General features: G+C 42.5%; 1 protein-coding gene across 1 annotated transcript in view; it reads left to right on the top strand.

Moving 5' to 3' along the window:
- Positions 1 to 4,302: 4,302 nt before the first annotated feature.
- Positions 4,303 to 25,027, top strand: part of LOC135912478 (uncharacterized) — a 56,656-nt gene continuing 35,931 nt past the window's right edge. The window contains exons 1-5 of the mRNA XM_065444917.1: positions 4,303 to 6,130; positions 8,489 to 8,572; positions 12,843 to 13,028; positions 15,162 to 15,305; positions 16,542 to 16,653. Of these exons, the coding sequence (XP_065300989.1) occupies positions 4,927 to 6,130; positions 8,489 to 8,572; positions 12,843 to 13,028; positions 15,162 to 15,305; positions 16,542 to 16,653 (1,730 nt within the window). The 5' untranslated portion in view covers positions 4,303 to 4,926. The remainder of the gene's footprint in view (positions 6,131 to 8,488; positions 8,573 to 12,842; positions 13,029 to 15,161; positions 15,306 to 16,541; positions 16,654 to 25,027) is intronic.

Raw genomic sequence — 25,027 nt, 5'->3', positions numbered from 1 at the left:
CTCCCATACTTCTCCAACTACCCCGGTCATGTACTAATTGTGGCCCTGTTGTCCCTGCAAACTTCTTAATCTCATCCGCCCACCTAACTTTCTGCCGCCCCATGCTACGCTTCCCTTCCCTTGGAATCCAGTCCGTAACCCTTAATGACCATCGGTTATCTTCCCTCCTCATTACATGTCCTGCCCATTTCTTTTTCTTGATTTCAACTAAGATGTCATTAACTCGCATTTGTTCCCTCACCCCATCTGCTTTTTTCTTATCCCTTAATGTTACACCCATCATTCATCTTTCCATAGCTCATTGCGTCGTCCTCAATTTAAGTAGAACCCTTTTCGTAAGCCTCCAGGTTTCTGCCCCGTACGTGAGTACTGGCAAGACTTAGCTAGGCCAGAGCAATACAACACGTAGGTCAATGTGTCATCCACAGCGTTAAGACGCTGTTACTGCACTTGAAGCAAGACGCCCCAGCTAGGCTGCATTTTTCTTTGTTTTGGGAATTTCTTTCTACAAGCGGTGGTGGTTTTAATTTGGCAAAAGATAGATGGGGAAGTATGAAAAAAAAAATGGGTAGTGAAAGGTGAGACACAAAGGTAATTCTGGCAAAGGTAATTCTGACCTGAAGACAAAAAAAAAAAAAGAGTGCACAAGTTTAGGAATTCGTGCCTTATCTATGACAAGGATGGCAGTTAAGCTCTTTATGTAAAGTTGTTACTTAAACATCCTTTTTTTTTCACTGTAAACTTGCTTAATGTTCTTATCTTTGCATATGGGCAAATATTTCGTTCTTCAAGTTGACTCAACAAAGTACGATACCCATCACAGCACAAATATGCCATCACAGCTTTTCTGATTTTCTTGCTTAAGGTTTCCACAGAAGGCAATAATGGCATGGAATGTGCTCAACTGGGGCATTAATGCTTATAATATACTGTGCTCTTATATACATTGTGCGAGTAAAATCTTAAGTGTACTTACAAATTTATGCTACAGATTTTACTCTGAAGAATAAAAAAATATAACTGTGTCAAATGTATCGTGCAGCGTACACAAAGGCTCTACTAATGGAGATATGTAACCTGCCTAGGCATGTTGAATCGTTTCCTGCCTTTCACAGGCCAACAAATCGATGAAGTACAGCAGAAACTCCAAGAGTGCACAAGCATGGGTAGGCAAGTAACTGCACAAGCATGGGTAGGCAGTGTTACTTATCGCACCGACTGTATGGGTTTGGATTTCTTTTATTTTGCTTTTTTCTTTGATGAAATTTTGTATGTAATTTTTTAATTTTATTATTCATTATTATTTTTTATTGCTTCAGTGTTTCTTAAATATTTTTGTTAACCTTAAGTACAGTTATAATTACCTTGATTACTCTTAAGAGGAAGCTTCAGCTCGGGTGCTCCAATCTAAATACATGTAAAAGGAGAATTCGTTTTTCTAGGCAACCACTGCACCGAATTTGACGAGGTTTGCTGCATTTAAAAGAAAAACTTAAAATCTAGTGACTGTTGGTTTCGAATTTTCGATTTAGGTCGCCAATTTTTTATAAAAATTTGGGGAAAATCGCAAATTTTCAGAAAACGAAACTATCAAGTTTACAACTCCGTAAGTCAGCAAGAAAAAATGATATCGCAATTCTGTGAATCGTACTTGATAGCACATCTAAAGCGGACAAAATTGATATGTTACACATGAACCTCAAAAAATGGGGAAATGTGTAATTACAACTTTTGCAGAACCCTCGTAAACAACGTAACAAATTCACGTAAGATGTAAACTGACATAACAAATTTGTCCGCTTTGAATGGTCTAATGGATGCCGTTTACAGAATCGCGATATCTGTTTTTGATGCAGAGCTATTAGTTTGTAAACTTCGTGCTTCTATTTTTTTCAAACGTCTGAATTTTTGAAAATCCTTTTAACAAAATTGAAGCCCTAAATCAAAATTCCACTTCCAACAGTCACTAGAATTTAACGTTTTCTCTCAAATGCAACAAATTTCATTAAAATCGGTCCAGGGGTTATCTCAGAAAAACGTTTTTGCGTTTTTACATGTATTTGAATAGGCCACGTCGGAGTTGGGCCCGAGCTAAAGCTTCCTCTTAATTATTTACCACAGTTAATTACCCTTGGTTTAAGCATAACTCAGTACTCATAACTAGTCATAACACATTGTCATATATATCCTCATAGGACCCCATATATTCTTATGGAGTGCATCATCACGCGTTAGACTTGCCTATATGTTTGCATAGTTAAACCTGCTTCAGCTTAACTGTAGGTCGGCCCAGTATTGCACTACACTCTAAAAACTGTTGCACCCTTTGGGGTGTATATTTGCCACACAACAGTAATCATGATTTGTCTTGTCCGCATTTCCTTTCTTTACCGCTACTAGCCCAGTACTTCCAAGACGCAAACGGCATGCACATTATTAGCATGTCAGAGCATTCTCAACAGGAAAGTAACGAGCGCAGCATTTTCAAGAAAGGAAACGCAAAAGAGAGAGATATGACGATTATTAATTGTTGCGTGCACGTGGCAAATATACAGCCCAAAGGGTGCGACTGTTTTTAGAGTGTACCACCGGGATTGGACCACACCCCATGTTTTCCTATGGAGTGCATCGTTGTCAAAACGAGGGGTCAATAGTTATTTGCAGCAATTCTATTTAAGGCAGGAACGTGAAGGTTTCGCCACACATGCACGTAACACACGCACCTATGTTCACCGAACTAGCGTTCACCGTCCTTCACCGTTGACGGTGAAGTTGTTTCGGCACTCTGGGTACTTAACTTTCTACAAAGCCTATGTTTATCTTACACATATTAAACGGTTACTGTGATGTGCTTCCTAGTACTAAAATGAAATATAAACACCTAGAGTATAGTTCAGCAAGGAAAGAAAAAAAATTAAGTACAGTTCATGCATAACACATAAAAATTGAGAGAGGTTGAGTATTCAGCAATGAACTATATTAAAGGCACACATATAACCTGAAAATTAGGTGTATGTCACCCACAGAGTGGCCACATTCTCACCGAAGGAAATTAATTTTAAAAGCTTAATTGACTGGCCAAAAACGAGAGTTTACCGTAATATCCAAGGGATAGCCCACCAAAAATCGAGAGAAAATCGTGTGAAAATATGAGGTGGACTAACTTTCAGTGTACCTACAGGAACTAGCTAACACATGTTATATTATAAAACTAGAAAATCTTGCCAAAACCAGGGTGGGTTATCTTTTGGGGGTGAGACATGTCTTGGGATTTTACGGTACAGATTTTCAATCACCCCTTAAGTACACACACTATTCAACATTCACGTACCTATCCACCCCTAGCATTCCCTACATTTCGTCAACATACATATTAGTAAGTGATCTAGTTTTTTTCAGAATTTCGTGAGAACATCTAGACTAATGAGTTTCTTTTCAAGCCCCACTAACAGCTTCACTGTAAAATTAGTAACGTCATAAGAAAACAAAGATCCGATTATTCGAATATCCGAATAATATTAACTGGATATGAAGTAGCCTAACCGGTTACTCCGGCTATCCGGTTTTCAAGCTCGAATAACCGGTGGATCGAATATGCGGATACCCAGTTTTGCCGCGAAACAGGTTTCACGTTGCTGCACTAGTACAAACATATCCACAGTTTCATACTGTATGAAACCCTCTAAGCGCCTGCTTGGTCTGAACCGATTCTGTAGTTTTTCCGTGCATCATTTTAGAGCGAACGAACAAGTGGAGAGGTGGGTGCGGCGACGATGGCTACGAGACGACGTCAGAGTAGCGCGTGTCGTCTGGTCAGCTAGATTTGTCCAAGGCGGCTACTGTGAATCGCACCCACGCATCACCCACGCGCCGACTCTCGCGATACAGTGCACTCTCTACTCGCGATCCGAGTCGCGGCACACTTCGCTCCGTTTGCAACTATGGTTTGCAACGTGCCGCACGAGACACGTTGTACGCGCCAGTCAATATATCGCGAAATGAAAACACACATACAGCTGCGTTCAGATTTCGCATAAGGGAGTATCGTAATCGTCGGTGAATTTTTTCTCCGTTCACTTCGACAGTTCTAATTTTGTGGCTTGCATCGCCATTCTATATAACATCGATGTTACTGTAATATTAGGTCATGCGGCATGTAGATGCGGTTACATGAGGGTGACAAAGCAGCGACGCCACGCAAAGGACGCGCTTGCTATAACAGTAGTGAGCGAGCGCGGCGGGCGGGCGGCTGCGCGCCGACGTGAAAGCATTCCTCGGGTTCATTTCAGGGTGCTTTCAAAAGTTTCAAAATTGATGGACATTTTTATTTTTTAAGGTTGATTTTTAAAAGTGAAATGCATATCTGATTTTTAATATAACAAGTTACAGATACTTTCGCTTGCTTTCGCTTTCTCTTTTGTCCACATGAAGCAGGCAGGTTGGGTAGGTCAGGTGGTTGGAAGGCTGGAGCGGCGGGATCAAAGACGCTAGAGACAAAGCGCGCATCAGCGGAATCGGCGCGGCTGTAACGGCAGGTATTCTCGCAGCCATGCCAAGGTGTTCTGTGGTCATGCTGTAACGCTACCGCGCCGGGTACAGCCACTGTACGCCGGGTGCGCTGGCACGCTTGCATGACGGCAATGTGCTAACAGGGAAAGCGGCAGAGGCACACACTGAGTAACTAATTTTCACCCGACGTGAGTTTATTCGTGATATTTGTGAAATTTTAGTGATTTTACTTTGGTAGAACTTTTGGTACTGGAGCTTTAATTGTCAGCATTGTTTTTCTGCGCCCTTTTGTGCGATTGGTTACTGCAGTTACGCATGTTTCCGTGCTGAAAAGACGGGGACCGGGAGTACTAGCATTTTGCGTGACACTGCTAGTTGCGCACACGCTCGGTTCATTTGTTTCACTTCGAGTTTTTCATGGAGCGCCTTAGAGCCCCACATTCACACTCGGATACCTGTTGCATGCAGAGTGCACCTGTGCATGCGAACTCCAGATGTAACTCGGGAACTTCTTCCGTCCAAGAATCGCATAAGTGCAGGCCTGAAACTTGGCAGCAGTCGTCTGGCAGCTGTAGTGGCACGCATGTGTCGTTCGCGAAAGAGCCGATCTTGGAACCAAATGCGCATTCTTGCCGAACATCGCATTCTATTGACGATGTCGGCGATCTCCAAACAGCGCGCGCAGCCGAAAAAAAATGCTTCTTGCAGCAGCAGCAGCCCCGTCAGAAGTTTGAAACAGTCGCCGATATGACTAATCGGTTTGTCCAGTACTTCACGACACTGCATTTGGAACGCGAATGCACAGCCGGTGTGTACATATGCACTGTTTGCCTGTCAGCCCAAAGAACTCTTGCCCGAATCCGGGAGGCGGTCAGGAAGGATCCACAAGGTCGTCGTGTAGCTCTGAACAATGGCAAGTTCATGAAACTTTTGGTGAAACTCTGTAAACTCGAATCGCCTGGGCCACCGAGTATCTGCACCGTCACTGACAGAAAAATGACAAACTTCTATGAAACGCAGGCATACCGTAAGCTTGCGGGCACAGTAAGCATATTGGAAGATGAGCAGAGTGAGGAGCTGTGGAAATGTATCCTTGGCAAGGCAGTGAAGGGTATTAGACCACTTACTTACACTATCAGTTTCCAAAGTGCCCGTATACCTGGTGGTAGCTCTTGCATGTGGGACAAGGACTGTTACCAGGAACCACCACAAGGTATGCTCATAAGCCAACCCAAAGCTGTGGGTAAGGTGAATCCGTTCCCTGTGTCCGACCTTAAGACTTTAGATGTGATTCGGTGTGTAGATGCTCAGCGTTTAATAGTCTACCGTAGTGCCAATGGCAAAGCAAGTGTAGACACCTTGAACTTGTTGCTGGCCGAGTTTCACCAAGACTTGACTGGCGCACCTCGAGAAGATCCTCCAAATGTTGGGGACATTGTCGGCCTGTTTGCATCCAGTGATCGTTTGCTGAGAATGCTTGTTGTCGAAGTGACTGAAGACATGGCTGTGGTATGGTCCATGGATGAAGGTCATTTTTGCAAGCTTCGTTGGAGCAGCCTGATTGATGTGTTGCCGTCATTCAGATGCTTGCCACCTGCAGTTGGCCTGGGTGTCCTCCCAGGTAAGTCAAATTTTTTCATGTATGTATGGTTTTTGATGCATTTGATTTCTTGCAGTCTGAAAGCATAGATACAAAGTCAAATGGCTTAAACTTGAATGACCCTAGCTTGTGAACAGCAAGTGGCATTTACAATGATCAAACAAATGGTAAGCTGGTTTCTGCTTACTGTCACTTGATCAGAAATATGTGCATTGGACTTGGTAAAATCACATTCGTCGTGCCCCAGATGAATTCTGCACACCGGCCTGCACCAGCTAAGATTCAAGCATGTGTTTTTGGATGTTGTTTGGTATTGTTGCTGTCATTATTAATGGTCCTTGCAATTATCGCTTTGTTTTACTTATATCGAACATAAAGAATATTTATGTGCTTGTAAATTTTGTACACGTCAACCTTTTTTAGGTTTCAAGCAAGCACCAGTGTGCTGTAATTTTCCACTGTAAATGGTGCACCAAAGGCAAACTTTACATCTAGCTAAGCTATAGATTACCACTCCCACATTGTGTGCACAATTGTGCATGTTAAGATAGGGCATTGAAAGCAAAAGCACTAAGCAAAATAATATTTCACATACGTTGCATACATCTTGAAACAGTTCTGATTGGACCGGTGCAGAAAATATGGGTAAAATATAATACAGTAATCTTTAATAAACGTGGACGTGACGGGTACACAGGACTGGTTTTGGCTTCTAGCGCGAAGAGAAACAGGGACACGGAAAGGAGCAGACAGGACGAGCGCTCGTCCTGTCTGCTCCTTTCTGTGTCCCTGTTTCACTTCGCGCTAGAAGCCAAAATCATGTTATCGTACCAACTCGCCCAACTGTCTATCCTTTTGCACACAGGACTGGCACTGCTCTTTTATCCTTCTTCATTATGAACCAACTCATCCGAGAAAATGTTTTACTAACCTATGTGTAACGTGTTTTAGTAAAATGAGTTGCAAGGTGGACTGCTGGATGTTTGCTCTTGGATGGATGGATGGAATAACTTTACTGAAAGGCCCTATGAGCTACGGGGCGCAAGGTCCCATAGAGCGGGCTACTCCCACGTTGGGACCGGGAGTTGTAACTTCCTGGCCACATCATGGGCTTGCTGGACGGCCCAGAGCTGCTTCGCTAAGTCCGTGCTGCGTAATGCTTCTTGTAGCCTGGCGGAGTCTTGATTCTCGTTTACGTTGATTTGACCACATGGCTAGAGCAAGTGATATACGTCTAGTGCGCTATGGCAATTTTCGCAATATGATGTTGCGTATAGGTCAGGCATGCAGTGATGTAGTCCGTCCTATGTGGGGTACGTGTTGGTTTGAACCATTCTGAACGTGAGGGCTTGAGGCCTGGTGAGCTTATTATGAGGCGTGCTGGTGTCAGTATGTTGTCATGTAGCAGGTTCACTTCTTTCATCATTTTTTGTAATGTTCTAAATCAGAAATATTTTTCAAATGGCAGGATAGGTGCTTTACAAGTTTGCCAGGCATGAAATAGTTAAATGTTCTCATATCTGATATTACAAGAGAGAGTTCTTGCATGGAATCCACATTCTGTCACCTTGACAAAACTCACTGAAGCTTAATCAGTTGCGGTACTATACGCTTTACGTGATTTTGAAGACACAGTACAGTACTTTTTCTGTGTAATGTGTATACACTATACAAGAAAACCAAGAAAACGGCTGAGTAGCTTGATGTTCCCCGATTTCCTAGAGCACCACCATTGGCAACAGGGAGCAATGAAAAGATGGTGTAAAATGCAAATATGTATGCGCACATAAAATGCACATATATAGGAAGATTATTTCCTACTGCACATTATGAAAAATAACTGAAAGTATAGTTAAACACAGTAAAGTCATCTAATAGTAATTGAAGGCACATTAAGAAAAAAAAATATGTAAATAAGAGCACATGAAAGATGCAAGAATTGTAGAAATAAATTTTTGCCGGACTAAGTTCATTTGGGTCTGAAGGGATTATGCCCCTGAAAATCTATTTGTTAGGTAGGTAACTAGCCGCAGCGGAAATTGCAACTGTAGGTGGTATTCTAACGTGGCTTTATTGTGTACGGTCGTGTTGCCAGACTAGTTGCAATGCACCAACTTATAAAGATGGGATAAGGCGGCATTTCCTGCGAATGTTTTGGCTCTATGTGAGCATTGAGGATGCCTAATTACAGCATCAATTACTTGAAAAAAGAAAAAAAAAACATCTGCATCCTAGTAAGATTTAGCACATTCAATCAAGCCATGTTCTTGCGGTTGCTCCTTGATGAAATTGTGGCATTACTTTTGGCTCCATTCCTATCTTGAGATAGGAGCGAAGTTTTTGTAATCCTGTGTTCAACCCACGTCATTGCCTTTGCAGGTGTGCATGCAGTACCATCCCTGAAACTTTTGAGAGAATGTGTGAGGACTTTTCAGACTGTGACAGACCACAGTGGCCAGGAAGGTGAGTCAGAGCTGCTGCACAGAGCTACTTTCATGTGTCCGTAATCAGCCTTTAAATGATGCATCCTGCATCATTCATCCTACACAGGATGACATTGCTTTGTTTTGGGGGGCGGGGGGCAAAGTGGCATTGTTGCGCTATTATTTAGGTAGCTTTGTATTATGAAATTATTCATTTGCGTGCATCTGTTTTAACACATTCATGGTAAAATGATACTGTGATCACTGATTGTTCATCTTCAAGAAAAAGAAAGAGTGGAAAATTGAGATTTTCTTTTAATTTATTAATACAAATAATTTTGAAGATGTATTGAGGTATGTGGCCAATCGCATATTTATAACTCGTTGTCTTAACCCTTTCCATGCTGTACACTAGCCTTACTCCATTACAATGTTTTTTCGCAAAAGGTGCCAAGGACGAGTCTGGCTTGTCCATTTGTTTGGGTGCTCTTTTAAGTGCTGGTGACAATTCATAATAACTATTTTAAAGCGCCAACAACCACACAGCACACAAGAGAGGACCATGGGACAGAGGGCCACTCACAACTGCTTTATTTTACAGAAAACATGTGCATATATACCCTCAGTCAGTGCTTGTGCAACAAACACATTCAAGCATCAAGTGCGGTATGATAAGGATCGCTTAAAAATATTCTTCTCGGCCTTGTGCAATGATATGGAAGTTCCACTGACGCACAAGCTACCTTTCTTGCCGATATAGAACGCTTCCATCATATCTCTGGCTTTCGTATCTTTATTTCTGGCAAGAATCCGTGTGTCAGAAAAGCAAGGCCCACAAGATCGAGAGGGGCAGTTTCTAATATGCTTAATTAAATTTGGGCCCTCTTTATTTACTCAACATTTCGTTCGTGTTCCCTGATCTGCTCATTTGCACAGCATTGGTTTGTCCTATATAGGAAGGACTGCAGGAGAGGGGAATTTCATAAACTACCCCTTCGGCACATCTCATGAATGGTCGCGCATGCTTAGTTCTGCAGCCTCTTTTTTCTTTTTCCTTTCCTTTTCCTATCCAAGAGCAAAGGCCTCTCAGCTTCTTAGGGGTTGAAAAGACGAGCGGAACACCATGCCTGCTCGCAGCCTTCTTCAAATTGTGGGCCAACTTGTGCACATATGGCAGAATCACCAGTCTCACCTCTTCTCGAGAGACCTTTGCCTCAGCTCTCACTATTCTCTTCATTTCTTTTTGCAAAAAATGAAGAAAAAGGCAGTCGTGTTGCTGTCTTCATTGCAAAAGCATGGATTTCAGTTGATTGAATCATCAAGCTCTGATGATTTGCTTCTGCATGAGAGCATTAACAGTGATGGCAGTGTTTTCAATGCAATGGACAAGTCCAGCAACTAGGACGTCGGTGACAACAATGGTAGTTTTTGTATTTGTTTGATATTTTATTTTGTTATTTGGTATTTTCATGCACATGTGAGTTTACTACCCACATGTTACATGTACTTCAAATCTGCAAAGAATTCACTATCCTGATGGGCAGTAGAAAAATGCCATTTCCTGAATAAAAGAAAATTTTTACAGGTACTTAAAAATTAATACTTTTAATTGCACTAAAACGACAGTTGGCAGAAGTCATGTGTAGTAAGATAATTCTGTTCCAGACTTGCAGAGTACTACAATAGCTTTATACAATTTATTAATGCTCCACAATACTGTCCATTAAAATTTTTTTATTTTCCATTTGTAATGGCCACATAGTGATGGTTTGTTGATTCCACTGTACTTGGCAGATTCCAGTGTGTGTCCATAATTCTAGCGTGCTGTCTATGTTCTTGTAGTGAAAGAAAGGATGAGGAGGAGTAAAGGTATTGTAAATTGCTTATCTAGTTCAAGTGTTCCGTGAGATGTGAGATTTCAGCAATGGGATGTTTTAAAAGTAGGGGGACATAAGACACCTTGTGTAAGTGAAGGGAACCTTAGCATACACAAGACACACTGTAGGCTGTACTGTACGGGCAATATGCAGTGCCATTAGCATGATATAAATTTTGTGTCCTTTATTTCTAAATTTGAATACTTAAAGCTGTTCTATGTTTTCTATAACAAAAAAAAATTATGCGAATAAAATAAACAGATGGCTTCAAGTGTGGGCCACCATGCAGCCAGTCAGCAGTGTGTCCCAGCTAACGTTAGCCAAGCTGTTAAAAAATACTGGTACAGTATACGTTTGAGTCCTACAAGGTTCATTCATGAGTCTTCTTTTGTTACCAGGATAATTTTTGTGTGCTAAACTATCTGGCTAATTAGAGAATAATAAATAATACACTTTCTAATTTTTTGAATTAAGGGCGTGACTTCCAAGGAAAGCTGTTATTGCATCCTGAAACATCTCGTTCAGTTCTTTTCATTGCACCATGTCCTCCAGGATTAATTTTTCCACACTTTACTCGGACAGCACAAAATACGAAAAGGGCCGCGTGATTATGTGCTTGTGCGCTGCATTGCCAGTGGCCCTAAAACCAGTTTGATGTTACCAGACTTGTATGTAACGAATAACATGTAGTTAATTACTTGGAATCAGTTACATTTTTCTGGTAATATTATAATTTATGAATACTTTGTTTACTTGGTAATGCTCACTGTGATTACTTTTTTCGGTTATTAATTACATGTAACCAGTTACATTTTTGGCAAAACAAGTTCTGACAGGTGATGCAGCTGTGAGTACTTAAATTTGGTGAGAAGTACAGAGTTCGAAAGGATAAGAACAAGTAAATGGGTCACCTCCTATCCACAAACGGCGTCCTGCAGCTACACTTCGATCATCTGAACATGGCAAGCTTGCAGACTTCCACACTTCTCTTGAAAGTCTGATCTGGAAGTGCTATAGGCAGCCTTCACAGACAGTAAGAGGTGCTGTTTAATTCTTTTTCACTTAATACAGTCTACGAATTCTCTGATATAGAAAGCACTTTTTTGCCGTTAAATGCATATGCATATGCTTGTGTGATATGATACTCGTATACTCCTACTTTTGGGATTGTAATGCACAAACACCATTTTTAAGGCTGAATTGTGTTCAGCTTGATATTAAGCGACACAAATTTATCCACTTTTTCAAGGAACGTGAACATTTGCAGGCGTCAGTTACAATTAGTCATCTATGTCTAAAGGGCTAACGAGTAAAGGGCACCTAGAGGAGGTCCACCAGATATTTGCCGACAAATTGAAACGGCGCTATTTCGGTATACCGGTAGTTCATATTGCACGGCTGCACTATAAGCGGTTTGTGTCTACATGCAGTCCTGTGGGAGAGTAAATGGGAGTCAGAAAAGGCTGCCCTATAGCCAGTTATTCACTATAAGAGCTACATTACAAGTGGTCTAAGCTGTACTTTTTTTTTTTCTGAAATTCTGGAAGGAACTAACTCCACTCATTGCCTGACTTGGCAACTACCTGGATGTGGCAAGGTGTTGGTATTGGTCTTGGCCTCCACTGATTGCTCGTTTTGTGTGTTTGGTGTGTTTGTGTGTTTGGCGGGAGTCTACGCAATGACCGGGTAGTTGCCAAGGCAGGCAGTGAGTGAAGGTAGTTAATTCAAAACGCTTTTGGGGGAACTGGTGTTGCCACGTTTAGGCACTTTCACGCGGCAGTTTTCATATTTCACATACTGCAAGTAAAGTGAAAAAAAAAAAATAATTACACAGGATGCGTCTCACTGAAAATGACTCAATGAGATGTTTTAGGATGCAGTGACAGCTTTCTCATGGGAAGTCATGCCTTTAATTCAGAAATTACAAAGCTGAATAAATAATCTTCTTTAATTAACCAAGTAATTAGTGCTCAATATTTATCATGGTTGTGAAAGAGGACTGACTGAACATTGTAGAGTCTTATAACTGTACATTAGATTTTTTTAACAACTTGGCTAACATTAGCTAGGACACCCTGTTTAAATAACTGGTTTCATCTGTATTTAACCCTTTCAATACTGACAGAACATCAGAAAAAGCTGTAAAATATCTGAACTGCCTTTGTAAGGGCACTTTGTTGCAAGTTATTCCAGCTTGCAGCAACAAAACAAGGCTATTAATTAAAATTCCATCCAGAAGCTGGGCTTATCTCCTGCACTTAATGCCTTATGTTAGCTTTTATTTTGGTATCTAAGACTGAGCTCAGTATCCTGGAAAAGTTATGAGATCAGAAGCAGTGTTGCATGAGGACCATTCTGTGGTGCACATGTAATTTTTCTGCATGTTACTTATTGTTACTGTCTGAAGCATAATAAGCTGATGTTCTCTTGAAGCATCCTTCCATGTTGCCATGGTGACAAGGATGAAGGACTATGGGGTGATTGAAGTTCTCTCAGGCCTTCTCCACTGCCCAGACTATGACACAAGGATGGCCACTGCAACTTTTCTCACTCGGCTGTGCTGCCGGCAGATGGGACGCCAGGCTGTTTCAAAGGCAGGCTGTGTAGACAAAGTGCTAGGTGGGCGAAGCTTGTTTTGGTAGTCTTTTGGTGGTGGCAGATTGCTGTGGTGAAAGCATGTTGTTTGGTTAAGAACAGGGATCTGAATTCACTAAGGTTTTCGCTCGTGCTGTTTGCCATTAGTCGACTGCCTTTCCTAATAATATGTCCGACATCACGACTGGCTAGCATATGCTCTTATGAACCATTCTAGCGTAAATGATTTTTGAAATACGAGCCATGGGTTCTCAAACTTATGGCTGACCTCTTGATTTGTTCTAGGGCTTCCAAAGATTCCTGTGAAATACTGAATTTTCTTTTTTTAAGCAAAGCGTACACTGAGAAACAGACATCAGGCTATTACCATAAAAACAAAAACATGTTAAATTTATAATTGCCACAATTATGAATTATGTGCTTGAAATGTCACCCACAGTATGCTGTCAATTATAGAAGTGATGTGGCATGCTAGAAACAACAGCTTGAGGATGAGTTCAGTTGATGGTAGTACAAGTTGCAGTCCAATTCAACAGGGACCCTCTTTCACATTTCAGTTTTATATGGGTTAATGGGGAAAATGTAGCCTTATACACATAGATTGTTGACGAAGCTTTGTCAGCAATCTCTTTCACTTTTATGACATATGATGCTGACCAGTGATGAATCTCTAAAGCAGTCCTTGAATACCACTGAACTCTTTTAAGGACCCCTAGCAGCCTTCAGACGTTCCAAAAACTGCTAATTAAGTAACCTAATAACAGGTGTGAATTCAGCTCCTCTCCTTAACGGGCTGGCCTATTACCATAATTGTCTGCATAGTGTTTTATATTTTGTAATTTTTTAAAATTTTGTGATCCTCCCACTTCTCCCTTTTGCAAATTTCCTTGCTGAACACCGTCATAAGTTTGCTGACTCGCATGAATAAACAAGAATGTTGCTACATATGGTAATGGGCATTTTTTTTACAAGTGCCATTTTTTTGTGTGGACTGTCTAGTACTGCATATATGAATTAGTAGCTATTCTGCTGTATGGCATGTTTGAGACAGCTGTACCAGATATGTTTCATATCACACAGCCTATGTTCATGAACATAGGTAACATGGCTACCAAGTTATGCGGGAGCTGTCTTTGTGAGTTCTTGTGATTAAAAATAATACATTACTAATGTTGTTAAGAGAAACCACAACCAAGTACTTGGAAAAGAAAAGTCAAGGTGTGTATGCTAGTAATATGGGTGCTCCTAATCTGTCCATCCATTCATTCTACCCATCATATCTGCTGATGAACTCATCCTCATAGCCTGTGAGCAGCCCCCATGTAGTGTGATCATTTTAGTTGGTGAAAATGCATTTTTTGAGTCACTGTTGTGCTATTTATGCAGTAATATGTAATTTTTGCATTGTATTCTAGCCACTTTTGACAGGTTTATGACATTTCGCTGTTAGTGCCATACTTCTCGCTTACTTTTATGAATTCAGAGCGGAATTGTAGTTGAAAGCTTAGTTTTGCATGTGCTGTTGCCTCCTTGACTTATTTTGTCATTTCACTTTAGTTGTGTCATGGTTTGTGTTGTCTTCAGGAATTAGGTGCCTTGGTATAAACATCTGCTCTTACAACTTAAAAATAGATATTTCAGCCTCTTGAGTCTGAATGCTTATGTTTGATAGCACACCTCTTGTACCTTCCTGTAATACACTCCCTACAATAATGCCCTCTAAACAAAAGCCTCAGTGTTAGATAACAGACAGACCAAGTGAAAGCAATAAATGCAATTGGGGACAATTTCAAGCATATGAAGCATCTGTAAGTCATTAGCAATGCTCCCCATAAAATTAATTCCACATGTTGGGGAATCTGCATAACATTTTTTGCATGGAAATTACTGCAGTAGCAAACAACATTTAATAATAGTCCTGAGGCAGTGCCATGGCAGGGCACATATATTGGACATAAGCAACGATTACACAGAAGAATCTTGTGATAAGCCGTGGACATATAGCAACTAGTTCAGTGCAGTAAAGAGCACACCTCAGGGTTAGTATAAATGTATTCAAGATGCAGAGAAAAAAAATTGGGAAGAAGGTTTCTTTAGAATGGCTGCTGAACAGCTTAAGAATCTGGTTGTATGATATTTCTGCTGTTGTTCTTTAAGGGCGCCTGAGGAAGCTGGTGGCTATACAACGACAACAAAGCAGCTATCATATGAGAACTGAGGAAAAGCTTATTTTGGTGAACCTCTTGCAGTCCATGTTCTTCCGCAATGAGGAGCTTTGCCTTGACTATGCCGACTCGGACCGTAAGCATTCAATTTTTTAAAATGTTGTTTCTATTTTGTCTTTAGGTACAGGTGCAGTTTAAGTATTTAAAAAGCCTATACGACACTATTGTAACCATGTTTAGTAAGTCTCCAAGTAACGTTCCCCACATGAATGAAAGATTTAGTAAACTTGAATTGAAAATTGAAAGATTTAGTTGGAGGCAGAGAGGTTTTCTGTGTTGAGGACCTTGACTGCTGTGACAGCTTCAAAATGCTGATGCAATAATCAGATGTGAACGTGGTAAAAGTCCAAACAGGGGAGCAAGAAATGAAACGGGCTTTATACTGTGTACCAATCCTCACATTGTGCCAGATGTAGAGGCATTAGATTGAGTAAAGTGCAATAATCATAGTTCAAGGTTCGACTTTATCTGTAGAGGGAGGAAACGGAGAGTGATTAAGGCTGTTTGGTAACAAATATGAGGCTTTGAAAACAGGAGGACAAGGGTAGGATAGAAATCTGTGAGAACTAACCAGTATAATTGTGGAGGCCACATTTGAAGTCGAGAGGTATGATATGACTTCTCATGATATGACTAATAAAAATTGGGCCCCTCGGTTAACCCCCTTTCTTCTCGTTTATTACATAACGAAGGTCTCGAATCTGGCAACATTGATGCCTTCAGGTAGCATAAGTGGGTTTATTGACCAGTTGCCTTCACCCAAAAAGATCACGTTCTCGTGACGCCTGCGGCAAAAAGGACGTTCCACGTCCGCTGCCAAGGTCTGTGAGTGGTGGCGCTGGCTAACACTCCCAGGGTTCTACTAGTACACATAAATACCCAAGAAAGTGGATGGGGAAACAGCGCCGCAGTAGCTCAATTGGTAGAGCATCGCACGCGAAACGTGAAGGTTGTGGGTTCGGTTCCCACCGGCGGCAAGTTGTTTTTTCATCCACTTTATTTTCCATTAATTTATCGTTTCTTCATTCCATTTATTAAGCACAAGTAATTTTCCCTATGTTGTCCTTGGTGTCAGTGTTTGTTGGCTTCTCATGATATAACCTTTGAAATGGTAGTTTAGCGGCATTTTAAGTGCTCTTTCAGCTGAGATATAACTTGTTCTAAGATTTACATAATTGTAAATTCTGTACGTTGATTGTGATGTGGAGTAGTATTGGACACCATCCTTCTTCTGTTTTAGGTAATTGCAGTTGGACTACTGGGTCATTAACCATGATGTGATGTCAGAACTCTACTATTTTGTTTATTTTAGATATTATGATCCTCAGCAAGATTCATCAAAGTTCATCACCAACCTGCCAGCTCTACCAAGAAGTTGACTATTGTCTACGCACATTGCTTGGTCCTGCCTATAATAGATGCAGGTTTGTGTTTTATGTACGTTTTAGCAAGCGAAGTCAACAAATACAGTTTTGAGGGCAACTATCTGACTTGTTTCTTTACTCTATCTTCTTTTCTTTTGAGTGCTGACCAGTAAATATCCTGATTGCAAGTATGTGCATAAACAACATTATTGTGGGCCGAACCTCCAGGCAGTGCTTCCAAGTGCTTTCAAATAGAGCTACTATTTAAAAATGTTTCATTGAAAATGAAATATTAAAATATATGTGTATTATCTGTTGTCCTTAGCTTCACCACTGCATATTACACTGATTTGAATTGTGCTGTAAGGCAAATCAGCCTATGATTCTGACCGGTTCACTTTGTAGACAACTGGGAAAGATAAGATTATTAGTAATTACCTGTATCTATTATTTGATGGGGTCCTCAGCCATTTCGATGAATTTTACTGTGACAGCAATTAAGTGCTCAAAACTTTGTCTTGCCTGTCCATTTGTTCCACTACACTGACGGCTACCATTTTCATCGGCGACATGATTTCTGCCATCATAAGGCTGTCCCACCACCATCACCATAGGATGAAGAAAAAGGAAACTTTTTCCACAACTGCCATCATTGCAATTATAACCCATATGACTGAAGCAATTTGCATTTACGAGTTACATGAGAAAGCACTGTGCTGATGCGCAAAAGTGCTGGGCAATTATTGCAAGGTCTTGTGCTCCACGCAGACTGAGAGAGGTGGCATTTTTGCATGTTCGGAGGCAAGAACAAGCAACGCTATTCATTGATTAATTTTTATTTCGTTAAAAACCTTCGTGGTGGTATTAAATAAAGGGTCGGTTTATACAGAAGGCCTGATTGTCACAGTGATTCAGTGTAAGTGCACACTTGTCACGCTTTGCGGGACGCTTGATTGGCAGGTGATATAGTAGCAACGTTATGTGAAAGGCCATTCTAGTCTTTGGCTGCTCTGTGAAAAAAATGAAGTAGAAAAAGTTTTAGTAAGGCCATGTGGTTGAGTAACTTCTAGTGCATAGCCAGCATGGTGAGATATGTGAGCTGCAGGGATAATGTAGGGTGCACAGTTTAGTGGAGAGTGAAAGAACTGCAGTGGAGAGTTGCAGCGCTGTTGCCGAAAAGACAAAGGTGATGAGTTACACTCGTGTGATGAATGGGTTCAGGACCACTACAGGAAGAAGCTAGAGGCAGCACGCACACATGATAGACTCTTCCTTTAAGGCATACTGAACATACATGGACATAACAAAACACACATGTGACAGTTCTTCACAGTACGCGGCAGAAAGGCGAGAAGTAACAAAGGGTAGCATGTGGCCTGCAGTTCATTAGGTAGCAGCTGCCGGCATGTCTGGAACGTCGTGGAACGGTTGTGTCGGACAGCAGGGGTTTTCTGGCCATGTTGAGCTTCGGTCTCAGTGGCTTTGCGGCACAGTTAACGAACTGCTACCTCTGCGTGCTCAGCTTTTAGACGTCGAGCTGTGCTCGGGAGTACTCAGCAGTCCACTGTGTCACATACAGCAGCTGGCAGGGTAACAGTGCATAAGCTGTCCCGAACGCTCATTCAGCAACAGACCAGCTGGTGCCGCTGCGCAAGCTCTCCTGGACCAGTTGTTGAGCCAAATAGAAGGCCGAGGTGGTTACTCAGCTGGCGGGAACTTTGCTTGCAAGCCCCCTTCCCCTTTTTTTCTCTCTCTCTCTATGAATAGTATAGATACAGTTAATCCCCGTTAAAGGGACACTAAAGGCAAATATTAAGTCAAGCTAAAGTGATAGATTAGTGCTTCAGAATCTCTAAGGTGTCAATATTATTGCGAACAGGGCCTTAATAATTGAGAAACCGAGGTAAATGCAGGACATTATTAGAGACTCCCTCGTGAAATTCAAGTACTTGCCTGATAACGAAAGCACTCCTCAGTTAAATTCTGTCACCAGTACTCAACCACTCCTTGCAAAAAAACATGATTGTATTGTATTAGAAGACGAAATATAATGCTACTTATCCAGTCCTATTTCAGTTTTAGAAAAAAGAACTAATTGAAATTACCCTTGACAACGACGGGGGCGGTCGAAAGGTTTCGTTTTCCCTCAACTCTGCACCGCTCATGCTTTCGCGTTTCAGCAGTTTCATTATCGCCTAGTGCTGCGCTAATTTTGCTGGCTCGCGAAACTCGCACAAACTGCAAGTAGCAGAGAATTGAACTTCCATGTTATGCCGCGGGATGTTCGAACGGTCTACACCATTTGACCAAAAAGCAGCTGCAGCGGCGAATCTACCGCTCTGTCTTGGCACTCTTGGCTCGGTGCGGCCGTTTGTCGGGCACTGTTTTACTCGCCGATGGCAGCAAAGGGCAGTGATGGCATATGCAACGTCACCATTCCCCCGGCTGGGTAGCGGGAAATTTGAATTTCAAAAAAGGTATTCGGACCCTTCAGATGCAATTTTCTTGTAAACTAAGTCCTTTCTTGGCATGAAACAAGTCTTGCGAGGTTTCTGGTATTTAAACAGTCCACGTCGACTTATTATTTGCCTTTAGCGTCCCTTTAACTGGAAGCTGTAAGAACTGGAAAACATTTCAACATAAGCATAGTTTTGAAATAAGCGATATCATGAAAGTAGAATTTCACAGGCCACGCATGCACCATATGGAGCCTTTCCAAAATACCACTACAGTCGAAACTTGCGGTAACGAAATCCTGAGAGAACGAAATTCTTGCCGCAACGAAATATTTTCGGATCCCCGGCGAACAGCCATGGAGTCAATGCATTTCCTATCTCGCGACAATGAAACTTTTTTCTGTAGCAATCCCTCATCAACGAAATTTTCTGAAACGACAGTCCGCAAGTAATCTACTCATGTAACACTAGTTGTGTCCGGAAACTGCTCAAATGCATTCGTTGTGTGCTTAAATTGCATTAACTACCGCCACAGCACACTTGCGTGGCTGCCGCCATCATTGTTTACAATAAAAAAGCCTCGCACCACCTCTCGTGACAGACGACAGCGATGATGATGATGGTGGTCGTTTGCCCGTCGCAACGGGCGACTGCGCAGTGTCCGGGCCAAAAATGCAGTTAGCATTTAAATGATACAAATAAAAAAAGACAAGAACCGTAGGCGATCTCGCAGTGAGCACATTTTATTTAATCCTGTGTGCCATTACAGCTTGTGCTAAATGCGGAGCGAAACGCCTGCGTGCGTGGCAGCCAAATCGACATCTACTACACGTGAAGGCTCTGATAACCCGGATGACGCTTTAGTATCAGTGGGCTTTGTGTACCGCCGCACATGGTCGTGTGCTCAGTGTCGTTGGTGCTAGAGGGCGTCAGTTGTGTGTGTCTGTGCCAATCGGACCATTTGCTTTGACAGCCTGTTAAGATGCCGCCTCCAGCCAAAAAGAGGAAATTTATGACACTGCAGGATAAGGCTGCAATTATTGCCCAAGCTGAAAAGGGCAGGAAGAAAATGAATATCGCCGAAGAATTTGTAATTGCGTGCAGTTCGATATCGATGATTCTGAAAAACAAGGCCTCCATTCTCAGCGCGCTCAGAAATGGTGTGAGTGCGAAAAACAAAACGGTGAGCGCTGCGGCTTTTCCAGACATTGACAAGGCAGTGTTTGCATGGTTTTGTGAACAGCGTGCCAACAAAGTGCCGCTGTCTGGCAGAGTTCTTCAGCAGAAAGCGCTGGACTTCGCATGCATTCTCAGGCTCACTGATTTTAAGGCTAGCCCTGGCTGGTTGAGCCGTTTCAAAGCCCGCCACGACATAGTGGCCAAAGTCATTTCCGGGGAGGCAGCAGCCGTCGACCCTTTGACAACGTCGTCGTGGCTGCTGACCAACAAAGAAGTATTGGACCAGTACAAGCCCTCGGACATTTACAACGCAGATGAGACGGCCTTATTCTACGAGATGCTGCCATCGCAGACCCTGGACTTAAACGGCCAGAAATGCCGCGGGGGGAAACACAGCAAGCGGCGTGTAACAATTTTGTTGTGCACCAACATGGACGGCACAGATAAACGGCCACTGCTTGTAATCGGCAGAAGTAAGAAGCCCCACTGCTTCTAGGCAAATCATCGGCTGCCCGTACAATACACCGCGAACCTGAAGGCATGGATGACCCGGGCCATATTTGGCAGCTGGCTCGAGGCCTTCGATACGGACATGCGGAAGGCAGGCAGATCGGTCTGCCTTTTTCTGGACAATTGAAGTGCCCATCATGTCGATGGCGTGGAACTGGGAAACGTGCGCTTGGTTTTTTTTTTCCACCGAACTGCACTTCCGTGCTGCAGCCGCTTGATCAAGGCGTCATTCGTAGTGTCAAGTGCGCCTACAAGGAGAGGCTGATTCAGCGTCTGCTGCTGAACCTCCAGTTGAAGCGTCCCACCGTAGTGGACATGTTCATGGCGCTTGAGATGATGGCCACCGCATGGGTTGCGACGTTGTCAGCCGTTATAGCTAATTGTTTTCATCATGCCGGCTTCATTGCCACTCGGCAAGCATCATGCGCTGATCCAGTGGCATCGCATGATTCACCTGAAGGTGCACTAGTTGACAGTGCTGACGGCGCAGTGCCGCCATTGCTGGCCCACACATGGGATGAACTTTCTGCCGTGACAGATGGCGTTCCGGACGGCCTCAGCATCAGTGAGTTCGTTCGTGTGGATGAAGGTGTTGTTGTCCATGAAGAGATGACTGATGAGGTCATCATAAGTAGCGTTTGCCAAGGTGCCGACGATGCCGACGACCACCAGACACCAAATCAAGAGAGGACTGTGAACCTGCGGGATGTGTTGAATGCCTTCGATGTAATTCGATCATTTTTCGGTGAGCATGATGACGACGTGGCAATGGACCACTTCTTGCAGTGCGAGTCGAGAGCAGTAAAATTGCTGCAAGGCATGGCTCGGCAAAGTAAGCTGACCGACTTTTGGCAAAAAGGTTTTTTTTTTTGCAAGCCAATTCCCTTCCCTGTCTTTTCTGCCTCATTCTTGCGCTAACGAAATTCCCGCAAAAGTGAAATGTTTTGCTTTCCCCGGTGATTTCGTTATTGCGGGCTTCGACTGTAGTAATAAATTCGGCCACTTTCATGTGCATTGGCACCAGAGACATCAGCGTCGTCAGCGGCATTACTGACGCTGTGCCAAGACAGCATGCTTGGCAGAGCGTCAGGACGATTGATCCTAATGCAATTTTTGAAGTCGCTCATCATAGCATAACCATTTTAAGGATCAAAAAGGTGATGCTGCTAGCATCGTAATGAATTTTGGACAGCTTTACTTCAAAAACTGAAACTACGGAAGAGTACAGTTGTCATGCCTTTAACAGATGCCCATGAGTGATGTGGCCTTTGTGCCTGACCATCGTGCAAGCATGAAGCAAGCGTGTTTATCAAGCTGCAATCTCTTCGAAATGCTGTGGGCTCACATGCTGGCTTCTTTTGGGTGCAGCATGTGGGCTGATTGTGCCTGCTCAAAAGGGCCAATCATCCTGGCTAAGGTCACGATTAATGCACAGTGGCCACATTGATATATCACTGGCAACGTCCTTAACGAGAGGGGAAAAAAAAAAAAAGAGACGAACTCCTAGCTCACCACTGCCGCGTCAGGCCACAACAAACAGGCAGTGAGCAGTTGAGCAAGTATGCGGGAATAGTGATAGAAAGGAAGGGGAAGAATAAGCAGGGCAGCCTGGCACACCGCCTCGCTCAGCTAGCATCTGGCTCAGCCGGCTTGGCTAGTGATTTCCAGATATCCAGAGTCTGGAACAAAATTTTTTTAGGTAAGAGGTGCAAAATATACAAGTTGAAACTGCAGCCAGAAAAAAAAATATTTTGACTTGTCTGATATTTCAAGATGTCAAAGTTCTATTTAACGAAAGTTTATTGTATATATATATATATATATATATATATATATATATATATATATCGAGAGAGAGAGAGTGTTGTGAAGGCCAAAGCCCAGGCCGAAATGGAGGAAAATAAGCTTTTTGCAATTTCATGCATTTATTTATTTATTTCGGGTACTTTCCTGGCCCGAAAGCATTACAGAAAGGAGTGGTAAGTGAAACAAAAAACAGTACATAACTATACAATAATAGGTATTTAAAAAACGGCAGAAAATGCAGCAGTCTTGAAGTTGTAAACGTCAGTAATGGCAGCGATGTAGGGAGGAAGGTCGTTCCAGTCGGCGCTGGTCTTGAGAATAAAAGAACCATGACACATTTTTGTTCTAAAAAATAGAACACCACCTTTAAACCTGTGATCAAAACGGGATGAAATGTATAAAGGGCGAGTAATAAGATGGTCCTTTAATAGTAGGTTGTGGTGATACAGCCTGTGGAAAAGACACAGTCTAAAAGATTTGCGGTGTAATGAACAGTCTGGTAAAGTAAGGGTGTTTTTCATGGAAGTAATGCTGGCGTAACGGGAATAGTTAGGATAAGATGAAACGTGCTGCGTGATTCTGGATGGATTCTAGTGTGTTTATTAGTGTGATTCGATAGGGATCCCATACTGTGGATGCATACTTTAGCTTTGGTTGCACTAATGTTTTGTAGAGGGTAAGCTTTATAGCATAGACGCAGCAGAGAAATTTAGATGCAAGTATCCAAGAACCCGGTTAGCGTTATTAGTGACGTGTTTGATATGCGTATATCATGATAAGTTACGTGAAATATGAACACCTAGGTATTTGTACGTGTTGACGGATTCAAGAGAAGTATCGTAAAGTAAGCAAACGCGTGTTGTCAGTGTTAGTGCGGCCCGATACATGCATTGTTTTACATTTATTAACTTTTAGTCGCATGAGCCATTTATCGCACCAGTTGGATATGCTTCTAAGATCGTCTTGAAGCTTATCAGAATCAGTGTGGTTACGGTAGTTAGTTTGCGATAAATGACGCAGTCATCTCGGAAAAGCCTGATAGATGAATGGGAAATGCATTTAGGAAGGTCGTTTATGTAAATCAGGAAAGGCAGAGGTCCCAGTACCGATCCCTGTGGTACACCTGATGTTACGGAAGTGCCAGAGGATGAACATTCATTAGCTGAAACGTACTGAGTTCCTTTATTATTCCTTTTGTGTGCTTTTAAAACTGGATTATCTGAAGAAACATTCACTAGATATATGCATATACTTAAATGTAGAAAGCTGCTAAATCTAGCGACAGAATGCTAGAATGGTAATGCTGATTCCTGACCGGTAAATTGCAATACGTATAGTCTACACTTGTCAAAACAGACCCATATACAACAAACTTTCGGTTATAACAGACCATATTTAAACCTTAGTTTACCTATTTTATTAATGCAACAAAGTTTGCTTTTAATGGACCACGCTACAATGGATTATGGGCTACAGCGGATGAAATTAGCAGCAATTTTTGTCAAAATCAGGCTTATTAAATGGACTTTTGCTGTGTCGACACGGGCTGGCAACTGACTTGCGAGGGTCAGCCGACGATTGCGGCTCAATATCGTGCGCACGAGAAAGGAAGGAAAGCGGGGTGGAAGCGCGCTGTCTTTCACGCTGAAGCACGGGGTGGGGGAGAAGGGGGTTCCACTGTGGTGGCTGCTGTTAATGGCGCGGCCACGCGGGTACCGTATCTTGCAAAGCAATCTGCGATGTGGACAAAGTGCGCGTCTGTGCGGGCTTTATCTTCAAAGCGATCTGCATTGTGAACAAAGTGCGCCCAGTGCCGGTAGCTTTGTATGTGCTGTGCTTTCGACGTTTAGTTCGCGTTTAAGCGAGAGACAGCACAAAGGTCAATTCGCTCGCTGTTGCTGCCGCGCTTCCTCACTCCAACATTTTGACAGCGACTTTCCACGGTCATCGAGCGAGATGTGTTCATGTTTACCTGTGTGTGCGTGACATGGTGCTTGTTAATTTAGTTATCCTTTACTACTAACTTACTAATAATTTACTATCCTTACTTCGCATAGCTGTCTACTAATTTGCTATCGCAATCGATGCTTTGCCTTTCAAGCGAAACTACAACTTTTTTCTTCGTTTGTTTTTTACTTTAGACGTATGTCATTCACTCTTTGAAATAATGTTGTATCAAAGTTTTGGGTACCCGCCGTGGTTGCTCAGTGGCTATGGTGTTGGGCTGCTGAGCACGAGGTCGCGGGATCGAATCCCGGCCACGGCGGCCGCATTTCGATGGGGGCGAAATGCGAAAACACCCGTGTGCTTAGATTTAGGTGCACGTTAAAGAACCCCAGGTGGTCAAAATTTCCGGAGTCCTCCACTACTGCGTGCCTCATAATCAGAAAGTGGTTTTGGCACGTAAAACCCCAAATATTATTATTAAAGTTTTGGGAGTGAGGCATTTCGGATATTGCAGACTTCGGATAAAACGGGCATTT

This window comes from Dermacentor albipictus, chromosome 1 (genome assembly GCF_038994185.2).
Source record: "Dermacentor albipictus isolate Rhodes 1998 colony chromosome 1, USDA_Dalb.pri_finalv2, whole genome shotgun sequence".
NCBI classification, from domain to species: Eukaryota; Metazoa; Arthropoda; class Arachnida; order Ixodida; family Ixodidae; genus Dermacentor; species Dermacentor albipictus.
This window is presented reverse-complemented; position numbering and strand designations above follow the sequence as displayed.